Source organism: Martes martes (assembly GCF_963455335.1).
Source record: "Martes martes genome assembly, chromosome: 9".
NCBI lineage: Eukaryota > Metazoa > Chordata > Mammalia > Carnivora > Mustelidae > Martes > Martes martes.
The window spans coordinates 79126481-79142193 of NC_137896.1; the positions used below are offsets into that span (position 1 = coordinate 79126481).

A 15713-nucleotide genomic window follows, 5' to 3' on the forward strand; every position below is an offset into this window, starting at 1 on the left:
TTACAGTCATTATTCCTTCAAGTATTTTTTCTGTCCCTTTTTCTCACTCGCATTCTAGAATCCAACACATGTATGTTAGACCTTTTGATATTGTCCCATAGGTTTCTGAAGTTTTGTTTCATTTTCTTCATTCTTCGCTTTATTATTTGGATTGGGTAATTTCTAATGTTTGACTTCACATTTCACTGATATATTCTACCATTTCAGACTTTCTCTTGAGCCCATCTACTAAATATTTCAATTATTGTGCTTATCAGTTCTAGAATTTCCACATAGTTCTTCTCTTATAGTTTCCATATGTTTAAGATTTCCTATGTGTTTATTCAATAACACCATTTTCCCTTTCAACATATTTATAATAGCTGTTTTGAAATCATTGTGGGCTAAATCCAGTATATAAGCTTTCTCAGAATGTTTCTGTTGACTGTTTCTTTTCTGAGTGGTTCATAATTTTCAGTTTCTTCATCTTGTGACTGTTGGTAGATTATCTGTGCAATTCCTATTTTGTTCTTCTGAGGATTGTTGGGGTTTTGTTCCAGTAGGCAGTTAACTTGCCTGACCCAAACTGCAAAATCTGTCTCCCTCATGTCTCTGCACAGGTTTTTCTTGGCTATTAACTGCTACTATTTTAGCCTGACCCCCAGGGTCATACCAGCCGGTATAATTTTACTTGTCAGGCAAGGTTTTAGACAAACTTTCTATTCAGATTTGGGACTTACCTGCTTAGTGGTTTCCTTGCATTGTGGACTCCCCCTAGATTTCTAGTTGTTTTTCCAGTCCTAGTAAGACTCCTAGAGCTTGAGCTCTATGCATTTTGGGAAAGCATTTAGTCAAAGGCACAAGAAACTCTGATCTCTCACCAAAAACAATTCTGTCTTACAGGGGTCAACGCCCGAACCTAATTTCTGCTTGCCTGTTTAGCTGGATTTCTTCCAGTCTCCCATACACTTTCATGATTTAACACGCATTTGCGCAGAGTTTATAGTCACATTTTAGATCTTAAGTCTTTTGTGACTTTCTTCTAAAGTTTTCCCTTTAAACTTTCAGCTTCTCTTACTTTGAATTCTATCATCTTTTTCCTGGAACTCACAAGGCTGTAATTTTCCTCCCTTGGCTCAAGGTATTGGGAAGTGCCCTCAGGCAGAAAGCCATAAACTCACAGTTCTCATCTTATGCATCTTTTTTTTATTTTTTTATTTTTTGCATCTTTTTTTTTTAAAGATTTTAATTTTAATTCCAGTATAGTTAGCATACAGTGTTAGATTAGTTTCAGGTGTACAACAGAGTGATTCAACAATTGTTTTTGAGATTTTATTTATTTATTTGAGAGAGGGCATGAGAAAGAGAGAGAGAGAGAGAATGAGCATGAGCAGTGGAGGAGAGGCAGAGGGAAAGGGAGAAACAGACTCCCTGTTGGGCAGGGAGCCCAATATAGGGCTCCATCCCAGGACCATGAGATCATGACCTGAGCCAAAGGCAGCCACTTACCCGACCGAGCCACCCAGGTACCCATGATCCAATTCTATACATTACTCAGTGTTCATCTCTATAAGTGTACTCTTTAATCCCTGTCTCCTATTTCATTCCTCACCCTCACCCACTTCCCTATCTTATGCATCTTTTAAATGTAAACACTTTCTACCTCCCTTTATTTGCCAGTACCTACAGATAACAGTTTATAATATTTTTGTTCTGTTTTTATCATGTTTTCTTTGGAAGGAGCTTGTATTCACATTACATTATCAAATCTCACTGTATCATGTCCATTAGCAATTTTATAATACTTAGTTTGTCTCCTGTTTTAACTATAAACACATGTCAGGGACTCAGGGCTTGTCAGGAGGCAAATAAATCTATCTAGATTTTTAATACTGTTTTTATTTTATTATTTTATTTTTTTGAGTGAGTGAGCGAGCATGAGTAGGGGAGGGGGGACAGAGGAGAGAGAATCTTAAGCAGGCTCCATGCATAGCACGGAGCCTGACTTGGGACTGGATCTCAAGACCCTGAAGTCATGACCTGAGCCAAAATCAAGATTGGGATGCCTAACCAACTGAACCCTCTCCCCACACACCCCCACCGCCCCAGGGCATCGGGGTTATTTTGTTTGATTGTTTGTTTGTTTTATAGTATCTTCGAGGTTATCTTCCTTGTAGCACATTTTACAGGTTTTCCATTTGTGGTAGTAATATAAAGTTTCCTTTTTAAGATAGAGCAAAAACTATACAGCGTTTGTATACATCAGTATACAAATAATTGATGTTTGGGAAAGTGATTTAATGTACCATCCTTACATTCAAACATTGATTTGAGAGAAATGCCTCTTTCCCCTCCTTCTTTTCTCTTCCTTTCCTTTCTCTTCTACACAGTCAGCCAGAATAAATTCAGAATATTGATTGTAGGAATGCACCAGTCCAGAATACAATTTGTCCCAAATCTGCTTCCTCCCAAGGTCATTTCTGTCCTATCTCCATTTTGAGTCTCATAGCTCTTCCTCCTCCCCAAGCAAAAGACATTTTAAAAAAATTTTTGTGAGTTCACTTATTCTACTCTCAAACTGTGTTTTTCTGAGTTATAGTTATTTTTATATACATAAAAATTTAGTATTAGGTGTTGACTCCACTATCACATTAGATTCAGAGAAATATGTTGATTTTTTCCAAACATTTTCAACATCTAGTTTCATTGGGACTCTGAATTCATTGCCTTGATTTTTTTCCCCCAAAGTTTTTCATCAAGTAGAAAGAAGAAAAGTAAAATGGACCCCTGTGAAAACACATTCAGTTTGACTTTTCTATATATTTACTTTTTATTCAGAGGTAATTTGTTATTTTTAAGAAACAGTGTTTTTTAAAATAGTTTTATTGTTTTATTGTTCATAAGTAAGTAACAAGTGCATTGGAGAAGTACGTAAGACATAACATTGACTTTCTGTTGTCAGGGAAAAAGGAAAAGCCAAAGAAGTTCACAAAACAACCAAAAAAGCAGATGTCTTCACCCTGTGGTCAGAAGAAAGAAAAGGCGCTAGAGAAGGTAGCTCTAAATTATCCATTACTGTTGTAAAGTTCATACTGAGAAATAAGCAAGCAAATATAGCCAAGGAAAATCTGAAGAAGAATAAAAATATACCACAGTGGAATGCTAGCAGTATAAAAAATGAACAAAGTCCATACAAACTGAGATAAAAAAATCTCCAAGATATATTGATAAGTGAGAAAAGGAAAGTGCTAAACAGTATGTGTTTTGGCATATTCTAACATTTCTGTAGCATGGATAGAGGAATATATATGTCTTTATATATGCATAAAATATCTCTGAAAAACTGCACAGGAATTTGATAAAGACTCATTGCCTCTAAAGAAGGAAATTGGGAATCAGACTTTTCACTATATGTGCTATTTGTAACTTTTGAATTTTGAACCAATATTACTTATTCAAAAAGAAGATAGACTTTGAAATAAGAAAAGTAAGTAGACCTTATAATTTTTAAATAAATGTATTTTATGGCCTTTTAAAATAATTCTTATTTCCCATAACTTTGAAGGAAGGGGTAAAAAGCCAGATAGGAATAAAAGGACAGTAGTTAACCATGTTTGACTAAAAGAGAAACCGTGGATTCCAAAAACGTATGAAAGGCTGGGTTGTGACTAGTTCCACACAATTACACTGGACAGGTTGGACATTCACCTGCATGCTAAGTACCACAAGCACACAACTGGGTGAATTCTAAAAGATTGCATAAACTGGGGCTTCCAGGTCAGACCGATAAAGCTGGGTTCAAATTCTAGATCTGTACCTCTTTGGACAAGTTTCTTAACTTCTCTGAACCTGTTTTATTGCTGCTTTTTATTACTAACTATAAAACTAATCGGTAAATGTGTTCTAATTGAACCTTAATGTTGTCTACTCTTTTTTAGTCAACTTCTAGAGATGTGTCTCCTTTCATGTGAGTATTCCTCCTTAATCCAATCAGATACCCACTCTTAAAGCATCAATGCTGATTTTTGTTTAATTTTTCTAATAGTGTGAGTATGCAGAAGAATAAATGGGATGCCACAAGATCCTTGAGATTCAACCAGGATGCACAAAGGGAAGATGGTAAGTTTTAATATGTACATAATGTACAAATTAGGTATAGGTATCAATGATAGGAATCTTTCATTTTATGAAGTGTGCTGAATAGCTTAAAATGTTCAAACTAGAATGAGGCTCAGAATTCACACATTCCCTTAGGAAGCAACCAGAATTTTTATTTGTTTGTTTGTTAAAAGACGGTGGGGGAAGGAAGGCTTTGCAGAATCCCAAGCAGGCTCCTCTCTGAGCACAGAGCCTGATGTGGGGCTTGATCTCATGACCCTGAGATCATGACCTGAGCTGAAATCAAGAGTGGGACACCCAACCAACTGAGCCACCCAGGTGCCCCTCAACCAGGGTTTTATTAGTAGACAATCCCCGCAGATAATGTACATATTATATATATGTGTGTGTGTGTGTGCGTGTGTGTGTGTGTGTGTATGTATATGTGTGTATGTGTATATATGTATATTATATGTATGCAATATATACATATATGTTACATATAATATACACCTGTGGTTTGGAGGTGTCAAGCTGACTGTTGCCCCTTACTTGCACTCTAAAGATGACTATCATGTTTTAGGTTGGTTTACAGTAGCCTTAAAAGTAGCACAATTGTCTATATGAGCTATTTGCCACTTGCTGCCTGAAGTTCTTCAAAGATAAATAAGTGTATATGTCTATAAAATGGTATCCAATGGTATTTTCATAAATTCTCGATAACTAAAGTGTTCTTTAAGAAATAAAAATTATAAATCATCCTCATAAAAAGTTAGGTTTATCATTTCTTACCTCCAGATCAGCGACGGATGTCTGAAATTACAGGGCACCTTATAAAGATGAGATTGGGTGATCTGGACCGAGTCAAGTCAAAGGAAGCAAAAGAAGTAAGAATTATGTGCTAGTATACTCGCTTAGATATACCTTCCTACTTTGTTTTCATTATAAGGTATATAAAGATGCTCTAGGCAGAATCTGAAAAGACCAATTTAAATACTTTAATATATTTTTATATTCTATCCCGGTTAGCTTGACTCAGACAAATGTTCTCCATGTTATTATCCATGGCCCATGGGTCCTCTATAGCACACATAGTAACGTAGGTTATTCCTGGAAGTATAATGTCACACCAACAGTAGATTAACCGTGAATGGCTGACCAAATACTGACTACCCAGAGGGTGACTTTTTGGAAGTTGCTGATTTCAGTTAACTTTGTAGGCAGTGCTTAGATATTATTTCTAAAATAAGAGGTCATCTTGCTGAAAGTGATGACTAGAAATACCTATGTTCTTACTAAAGTTATGTATTAGTCATAACACTATTTATTAACATTAGTATTAGTATTATGTATTTATAATTACTCTTGCCCTAATTCTTTTATTTAAAAATTTACTTCCTTATAAAACTTCTAAAATATTTCCTTTTTTAATTTTAATTCCAATTTAGTTAACATACAGTGTTAAAACTTCTAAAATCTTTGTGACCTTGGTTAGGCAAATATTTCTTAGGTGTGACACCAAAAGCATGATCTATAAAAGAAAAAATTGACAATTTGGACTTCATCAAAATTTGAATGAGTGTTTTTGAGTGTCACTTTTTTTTTAAAAGACACTATTAAGAAAACGAAAACATAAGCCATAATCTATGAGAAACTGTGTGTAAAACACTTACCTGGTAAAGGATTTGTGTCCAGAATATACAAAGAACTCTGAAAACTCAATAATAAAATAAATAATCCAATAAAACTAAATGGGCAAAAGATTAACCAGACACTTCATGAAAGAAGGGCTACAGATGGCAAATAAGCACACAAAAAGGTGTAACATCATTAGTCATTAGGGAAATGTAAATTTAAACCTCAGTGAGATACCCCTGGATACCAACTAGAATGTCTAAAAAAAAAATGCTGGCCAGGATGGAGAGCAACTGGAACTCTCATAGGTAGCTAGTAGGGACATGGAAAGGAATGGTCGCTTTGGAAAACTGTCGGTTTCCTATGAAGTTAAACACTTACTCACTGCAGAGATCAGTTCACACATGTTTATAGTGGTTTTATTCAGAATTGCCAAAAACTAGAAATAACCCAAATGTCCTTTACCTGGTAAATGAATAAGCCAACTGTGATACATATAAAAAAGAAAGAACTAGTGATAAATCAGCAACATAAATGAATCTCCTACACATTATGCTAAAGTGAAAAAAGCCAAACTAAAAAGGCTCCAGGCTGTACGATTCTACTTATATAATGTTTTGAAAAATACAAAACTATAGAGACAATAAAAGAGATCAGTAGTTTCCAGGAGCTGATGGTGGCAATGGGTTGACTTATGAGAGGCACCAGGGGGTTTTCTTGGGGCAGTGGAAGTGATGTATGTCTCCCTTGTAATGATGGTTATACCACTGTATGCATTTGTCAGAATTCAGAACTATACACTACAAAGGGTGAATTTCACTGTATGTAAAACTATTCACAGAAATTATAATTCAAAGAGCCTGAATTTTAAAAATCAAAATAAAACTGCTTATTAGCTAAAAAGTAATGCCATTTTAATAAAGCAGAGCTTCTGTTGATTCCATAAAAATAACAACTTCATTTTGCCACTTTTCTCTGTAGTTCGCAGGAGGTATTTATTCCAGACTCGAAGCGCAAATCAAGGCCTCAGTGCCAGTCACTACACGGCAAAGCAGCTCAGAAAAAAATACAAGGTGAATCAGTATAAACAAATTCAGAATGCCACTTGCTTTGAAATAATTTTCTTTTCTTTCTTTCTTTTTTTTTTTTTTGGTGAAAATTTATTTATTTATTTTTAGAGAGAGAGAGAGAGAGAGAGAGAGTGCATACAGGGGGAGGGCCAGAGGGAGGGAGCGAGAGAGAATCTCCTGCAGACTCCCCCCGCCCCACCCCCTGAGCATGGAGGCCCATGCAGGGCTCCATCCCAGGACCCTCAAATCATGACCTGAGCTGAAGTCAAGAGTAGGCCGCTTAACCGACTGACCTATCCAGGTGCCCTGTGATTTTCTTTTTCTAGGGAAAATCGTATGAACACTAGCAGCACATAATTGCAGTTTTGTTTGTTTTGTTTCAAGGATTAGATCATCAAGACACTAATCAGAACCAGATTTTAACTTAAACTTAAGGCTTGAAAAGGTCATAAGCACAAAATTTAATGAGAGTATTTTTTTTTTAAGTTTTCTGTTGATTGAATCAGCTCTGTTCTGAGCCAGCAGCGGATGGGAATGTAAGCTCTACTGCTACTGTGAATTAGTAGAATTTTATACTGTTTATAGGTTATATGTTATTTGTTTAAATCATTGAAGTCTTTCCTGTTCCTTATTTTATTTCTCTTAATAAAGTCTAACTTGTTGGATTCTCTGTCATTTTAAATCACAAATTTTCTTTTAAAGATCAATAGTTACTGAGATTGGATCATTAATACTACAGATCCAAATGCCTTATCAGCAATTCTGAAATCTGAAACCTCAGAAAGCCAACAAGACTTTTTTACACTTGTGGCAACTCAAATCCAGACTGAGCTACTATGATGCTTTTTATAGTTTTTATTTATCTCACTGAATATAAATGTTCATTTGTTTCACTGAAGAAACATTAATGTGTTTGATTATAGGGCACTGCTCCAATCCATAATATACAATATATATATGATGTTATCTCCCTATCCCCCCCCAAAAATCTGAATTCCAAAATATGTGTCACTTCAAGGGATTTTAAAAATGGATTATGGGGCTACATGAAATTTCATTAAACTTTGATGTTGTCAAACAAGCATAACCTAAAGCAACAGCAACTTCCCATTATTTTAGAAGCACCTCTGACCTTCTTTTCTATTTAAAAAATCTAGGTCTAAAAGCCGTTTTGGTCCAGGGCGTCCTGCATAAAGCACCTTAACTATAACTAAAAAGAAGACACACCTCTGGACATCTGAAATTGCTCACTTCTTGAAGATCTTCAGAACAATGACTTCTAAATGTTTTAAGTTATTTGTTAATTAATCTTGCAAACTACATAAATCATAACGTTGAGGGAAACACATAGTTAGGCCTTCTGAAACCTAAAATTGTAAATATGAAATTTCTTAAATCTGATTTTCCTTTAATGTGATACTAGGCTATGTAGAAAATTAGCATTTACAAATTTGCATAGTTAAGACTCCTGATATTTGTTATCCTTTATTTATTTGAAAGAGAGGATACCTAAACTCTCAAGTAGCTAAGACTTTTTAAGACCTTAAAAAATTAAGGGACCACAGCTGGGTGGTGGTGCTGTGCATGTCTTTTGGGCTGTAAATCTTGGGATAGCATTGGGAACTGCAGCTTATGTGATGAAACTCCCAGTGATGCTAATTTTAAGTTTGCATGAATATTAAGGAGTGACAGGTCTCCAGATTGCATTAAATACATTTTCAGGGTGTGAGGTATTTCCTGTGTTGGCCAGAAGGGTTAATTTTTTTCAGCATTATTCCATGGAAAGCACAATGTTAATCCAACTTGTTTTTCTTTCAGTTTTAATGCTTATCTATTGGTTATCTGAGCTGAAATTACTGATTATTACCTCTTGTTCTATGACACTAGTGCCATTCTGAATGTGTTAAAATAACTATTGATAGTTTTAGGATCGTAAATCATTTCAGTTGTTTGAAACACCCACTGTGCAGTTCTCGGGGCTCTAAAACTTAACCATATTTCAAAAGCCATTCAAATAGCCCCTTCCAACAGTTAAAGTTACTTTTTACTTTAGCAATATCTAGAAGGCAACATTCCCAAGTACATTTGATGGGTGAAAAATGGCATGCATTCAGTAGAAATCAAACTAAATTCTATTTTATAGATCATGTCTTAATTTTTCTAACCAAGCAGAAAGAGTGCTCAGGGAAAATTTGTTCCAAACCGTAAGCATATGAAAAATTATGTGTTTGGAAATTACTTGTGTGTAGACCTCTGGAAAACTTTAAGATGCACTGTTTCTATTTACAGTCTTCATTTGTCTTGTAATTGGAATTTCTTCAAATTATTTAGAGAACAGGCTTTGATAAGACAGAATGGCAGTGACAGAATGGCAGTCTCTATTGAAATACTGAAGTGCTAAACTCAGTTAACACATACAGAAATCATTTTAAGTGAGTGTTTTAGTTGATAAATGAAGCTAGATGTTACTCAATGTTATATGTGTGGCTTTTCCAAGTTTTTTGAACTTCTGTTTGTGAATTTTGTTCCAGTTTAGATGTTTTTCAGTTTGATGTTTTTGAAATAGATTATAAAATTTTTTTTTTAAAGAAAATGTTTTATGGTACATGATCTGTAAGCTCTGTTAAAAACCAGAGTCTTGTTTTTCTTACTGTATTCTCAAAAAGGCTTTAGGCTTGTCCATGTTCTATAGTGCAGTCATGGTCACTACTAGAAGAGGAAGTCTGCTCTTTAGACTTTTAACTAATGGTAAAAAGGCAAATTGCTTCTCCCCTGGGAGGACTGTACCAGTGAATTGATTTTTACAAACCAGAATTTTTCGGATTTTGATTCTCTTCAGAATATGATTTTTATTTTGTTAATGTCTGTAATATATAGCACAGGTACCAAAAACATTGTAATCATATTCTTAATAGTATTTCTTTTGCCAAATACTTCAGAAGGGTTTTACTTTACATTAATTCTGAATTCACATGTCTTTAATTGAAATAAATGTTAATGCCAAGAGTTGTTTGCAAAGTCCCTTGATCTGAATCATTCCACCCTCTCAGAAATAGTCTGGGTGGGCTCTAGAGCACAGGCTTTCATGAAAAAATTAGCTTCTTTAAAGGTGTACTTTATACATTTTAAGATGGCTTTAAGTGAGGTTATCCTGGTAAAGATTCAGCCAAATATCTAAGGGATAAAATATTGCAGAAAGATTACCTGGTAGCAGGGCTGATTCCACACTATTGCATCATGTCGTCGTTTTCCCTCTTCAGAACATTCAGCCAGATATTGTGAGATGTGCTAATTGCTTTGGAAGCTGAGGCTAAATCCCTATGATGCTAATCTGCTAAGGGCAAATTTTAATATAAAAACAACAGAAAATACCTTTTACATCTAATGCCTGAGATTGGTTCTTCAGCTATCCTTCAGCTATTCATTGAGCAACTATTATGAATCTCACCTTTTTGTACCTCCTCGGTAAAAGGTACTGGGATGCCTAGCCAGTTCAATTCAAATAGCTTCCCCACTCTCATTTAAAGCAGATCTGGTGGGGAAGATGACGTGGTGACCACAGTGTTCCCACCCTTATGGGATTGTTGGAGGATTAAAAGATTTAATAAATCTAAAACATTTAGAACAGTCCTTTCTGGCTTATAGTAAACCCTCTATCAATGTTAACTATTATTATTGTTGCATTGTTATTTTAATATTTGCAAAGTAGCCTTAAATTCTTTAAGATGGGAGTTTTATATCCCTCTTCCTATGTTTTGAATTGCTAAGAATGGTGGGTGTGGCTGTGTATTTAGTGCAAGAAAGAAAAGAGGCACCTAATACTTTGGTGGTTGTTATGGCATCATGTGTTACTTAAATATATTAAAGGGTTTGGCATATATTTAGACAAAGTTAACAGAATTTGAGGGAGGAGCTAGATAGAAAAACCATTTCCTGATACTGGTAGTGACCTATACTGTTTTCGGACGTTTACTGAAGGAGGGAGAGAGAACTACAGATAGTCTTAGAGCCGCCCTCCTGCCAAGATGTATCTTTTCTTTCTTTCCTTTTTTTTTTTAAATTTATTTGGCACAGATTGAGAGAGAGAGGGAGATAGTAAGCTCAAGCAGGGGAAGTGGCAGGCAAGGAAGAGGGGACCCTAATGCAGGGCCCAATCCCAAGATCCTGGGATCATGACCTGAGTGGAAGGCAGCTGCTTAACCGACTGAGCCACCCAGGGGCCCCATCCCCTCACTTTCAATCTACATGTGTATTTAGGTCTGAAATAAGTCTCTTGTAGGCAGCATTATAGATGGGTCTTGTTTTTTTTTAATCTACTTTTTAAAATCTATTCTGTCACCCCATGTCTTTTGATTGGAGCATTTAGTCCATTTACATTCAAAGTATATAGGGATATAGGTATAGATATGTATTTTGCCATTTTGTTACTTGTTTTGTGGTTGTTTTTTGTAGTTCTTCTCTAATACCCTTTCTTTTTCTTGCTCTCTTCTCTCACAGTTCACGGATTCTCTTTAGGGATATTTTTGGATTCTTTTAATTTTTTGTGTATCTATGACTGTTTTTTGATGTGTGGCTACCATTAGGTTTGTGTATAACATCTTCTGTATATAGCAGTCTATATTAAGTTCATGATCACTTAAGTTTGAATCCATTTATTCCTCTCCACCCCACATTTTAGCTGCATGGTGTCATACTTTACATCCTTTTATTTTGTGAGTTCCTTGACTGATTTTTACAGATACACTTACTTTTACTGCTTCTGTGCTTCTTACTTTTCTTATTCTTTCTTATAGTCTCTCCTTTCCACTCCTAGAGTCCCTTTTAATACTTCTTGTAGGGCTGGTTTAGTGGTGATGAACTCCTTTAGCTTTTGTTTGCCTGGGAAACTCTCTCTCTTCTTCTATTTTGAATGGTAGGCTTGCTGGATAGACTATTTGTGATGCAGATTTTTTTTTTTTCCCTTTCAGCACTTTGAATACATCATGGCACTTCTCTTTGGCCTGCAAAGTTTGCTAAAAAGTCTGCTGATAGCCTTATGGGTTTCCTATGTATGAAACTGTCTTCTTTTCTCTTGCTGCTTTGAAAATTCTCTTTTTCAATACTTTTGCCATTTTAATAACTATGTGGCTGGGTGTAGACCTCCTTGGGTTGATTTTGTTGGGGGAACCTCTGTGCTTCCTGGATCTGGATATCTGTTTTCTTCCCCAGATTAACAAAGTTTTCAGCTATTATTTCTTCAAAGAAATTTTGTGCCCCCTTTTCTCTCTCTTTTTCTTCTGGGATCCTTATAATGTGAATATTATTACACTTTATGGAGTGTTCTTTAAGTCTATTCCCATTTATATAATTGTTTTTTCTCTCACCTTCTTGGCTTGATTACTTTCCGTTATTCTGTCGTCCAGGTCACTAATTTTTCTTCTGCTTCCTCTAGCATACTATTTATTCCATACAGTGTACTTTTTATTTCATTTATTATGTTCTTCGTCTCTGATTGGTTCTTTTTATCTCTGTGTTAGTGTCTCACTGAGGTCCTCCATTCTTTTCTCAAGTCCAATGAGTATCTTTTTATGATCATTACTTTAAATTTTCTATCAGGCTTATTACTTATCTCCATTTTTCTTAGGTCTCTTGCTATGGTTTTGTCATTATTTCATTTAGGACATAGTCTTCTGTCTCCTTGTTTTGTCTAATACTCTGTGTCTGTTTCTCTGTTGGGAAAGTCAGCTACATCTTTTGATCTTGGGGGTGATGGCATTATGAGGAGGAGGTCCTCTCATGTAGTGCAGTCTAGAATCACATTGGGCCTGAGTGTAGTCAGACCAGGCATTTGCCAGAGATGCAGTAGCACCCAATAGCACCAAACTGCTGGATGCTTTCCCTGTGTTGTCCCCTGAGAAGTTTTTGTTGGTGGGTGGAGGCTGCAATGAGCAAACTGTCTGCCCCTAGCCCACTGTTGGGGCCATTGTCTAACTGGTGTATGTGGCTATCTACCCCTCACCCCAGGGCAGGAGTAACTTTGCAGTAGTGTTGGCTCCTGTCAGGGCAGTGTGCGCGCTGCCAGGCTTGTGGCCCTGGTTAACAAGGTATGTGCTGATCCACTTGTGAAATGAGACCTGCTACCTTGCAAGGACCAGGGCCAGCCTGGGTGGATCTGCAAAGCATACATGGACATGGTACACAGTTTTAACAAGGCACATGTAGGACTTAGGCAGGGCCCGTAAAATGCAAAGTGCTCTGGTCAGGAGACTCAGTATTGGCAAGGTTTGCACCAGTCTTCTGGGGGAGAGGACCCACAGCAAAGGGAATGAGGCATGACTGGAAAGGGCAGATCTGCCAAAGCCAGGTGGGGTGCTCCCAGCAGTTGTAAGAGACCGAAGTGAAAGGAATATAAGTCATATGCCTGATAGAGATGTTAAAGTAATGATTGTAGGGGGTGCTGGCTGGCTCAGTCAGAAGAGCATGTGACTCTTGATCTCAGAGTTTTGAGTTCAAGCCCCACACTGGGTATAGAGATTACTCAAATGAATAAATAATGATTGTTAAGATACTAGACTTCAGAAAAGAGTGAGGGGGCGGGGCTTGGTGAAAGCAAATTAGATAGTGGATGTCAGTGTGTGCTGTTTCCTGCAGATGGCCGTGTATTCATTCTTCTAACCATAAGTAGTCATCTACTCAGGGAAGAAAGTGGACTTTTTTCCCAGTAAGTAGTAAGTAGTGTAACTGATATTTATTAAATGACATCTAGCTTTGTCTGATGAATCAGACTTTCTGACAGTTGTTCTGGAATGAACCTGGGGTCACCGGGTGAATCTGTTACACAGATGGGTTGAAAACCACACTGCTATGTGACACAATATCTACCTTTATTTTATTTATTTTAAAGATTTTATTTTTAAGTTATCTCTACACTCAACATGGGGCTTGAACTCACAACCCCAAGATCAAGAGTCACATGCTCCACCCACTGAGCCAGCCAGGAGCCCCAAGGTGATATCTTTAAATGACAACACTGTAAACCTCAGCCAGAAATATGTTCGGGAGCATTAAAAAAAAAAAATCAGACTAGTACGGATTCTGACAGCAGAGCACTGCCATAAGGTGGCACTAAAAGTACAAGGAAACCATAACTTAAATGAAATCACACAATGCACTTTACACTGAGCCTCCTTACCAAGTGTGCCTGTGTATACTGTTTGTATAAGGAAACAGAATATTGGAAAAACAACTAGTGAGGGAAATTATAGTTAAAACACATAAGGAATCCTAGGAGGCAAGTGAGAAAAAGGAAGAGAAACAGAAAAAGAACAAGGAATATTACTTTTCAGATAAAGTTTAAAGTTGATGCCCTTCCTCAGTGCCAGAACTGCCTATTCTCACAGCCATGCTCTTGCATATTTATTCTACAGGTTCTATAAGCATTTAGAAGGCTACAGTGGTTCTGAAAAATGGAGAGGGGGGAAAAACATTTAAATAATCTGAACAAGCCAAAATAAGCGAGAAAAAGTGAGTTAATACAATTTGTTAAATATATAATAATGAAATATTCCTTCTTTTAGTAAATATTTTACCTTACCAAACAATATCCTTTAAATCAGTAAGTTAAGGTCCGGATTTCCTAGCCAGCCAAACTCTGGGCACTGTCCTCACTGCAGTTGTCCAGAGATCAGCCGCCCTGTTCCTCCTGTCCTGCTGGGCAGAGACAGTAGACAGATTTACGTCAATATGTAAATGGAGGGTATGTCAGCGATAGAGCAGAGGAAGCAGAATTATGGATTCTCTTTCTTTTCACTTTTGCTTGCTGGTATTCTCTTTTTGCTTATCACTAAATATTTCAAGTAGACGGAGGAAGTCCAGAGGGTAATACAACAAACATCTAGGTACCCTCCATTCAGCGTTTTGACATAATAGCATGATACATATATTTTTATAAGAAATGAAACATTCCAAAAACCTTCATCCTTTTACAGATAATCCTTCTTCTAGCTTTTACTTTCCTGGAAGTAAACAGTTGACTGAATTTGTTGTTTATTATGCCCATGCATATGTTGTTAGACTTTAACTACATATATCATCTATCCATAGCACAATATACTATATAAACGTTATACATGATGAAATCATACCTTATATCTCCTTATATGATTTTTTAGAATCTAAATTATGTTTCTTTTTTTTTTAATTTTATTTATTTATTTATTTGTCAGAGAGAGTGAGCACAGGCAGACAGAGTGGCAGGCAGAGGCAGAGGGAGAAGCAGGCTCCCCGCTGAGCAAGGAGCCCGATGCGGGACTCGATCCCAGGATGCTGGGATCATGACCCAAGCCGAAGGCAGCTGCCCAATCAACTGAGCCACCCAGGCATCCCTAAATTATGTTTCTGAGACTTAAAAATTTTGAGACAGGTTAAGTTTGTTTATTTTAGCTATTCTATAGTAATTTATTCTGTGAATCTACCAAAATGTCCTTATCCATTTCCTGTCAGTGGACATGGAGGTTATTTTCAGTTTTTCTCTTAAAATAATGCTGCAATTATAACTTTTTTTTGCAGTTAAAACTTTTTTTAAGATATTATTTATGTATTTGACAGAGAGAGAGAGATCACAAGTAGGCAGAGAGGGAGGCAGAGAGAGAGGGGGAAGCAGGCTCCCCACTGAGCAGAGAGCCTGATGAGGGCCTCGATCCCAGGACCCCAAGACCATGACCTGAGCCAAAGGCAAAGGCTTAACCCACTGAGCCACCAAGGCTCCCTTAAAACTTTTTTTTTTAAGATTGTATTTATTTAGGGGCACCTGGGTGGCTCACTGGGTTAAAGCCTCTGCCTTCGGCTCAGTCATGGTCTCAGGGTCCTGGGATCGAGCCCCGCATTGGGCTCTCTGCTCGGTGGCAAGCCTGCTTCCTCCTCTCTTCCTCTCTGCCTGCCTCTCTGCCCACT

The 15713-nt window shown here is 36.8% G+C and overlaps 1 protein-coding gene across 1 annotated transcript in view; it reads left to right on the forward strand.

Annotated features, from left to right (window-relative positions):
• SANBR (SANT and BTB domain regulator of CSR) overlaps positions 1-9784 on the forward strand; it is a 57522-nt gene extending 47738 nt beyond the window's left edge. Inside the window, exons 16-21 of the mRNA XM_080813875.1 lie at positions 2942-3033; positions 3918-3946; positions 4025-4098; positions 4876-4964; positions 6694-6785; positions 7940-9784. Coding sequence (XP_080670001.1) covers positions 2942-3033; positions 3918-3946; positions 4025-4098; positions 4876-4964; positions 6694-6785; positions 7940-7976 — 413 coding nt within the window. The 3' untranslated portion in view covers positions 7977-9784. The remainder of the gene's footprint in view (positions 1-2941; positions 3034-3917; positions 3947-4024; positions 4099-4875; positions 4965-6693; positions 6786-7939) is intronic.
• Positions 9785-15713: the final 5929 nt, after the last annotated feature.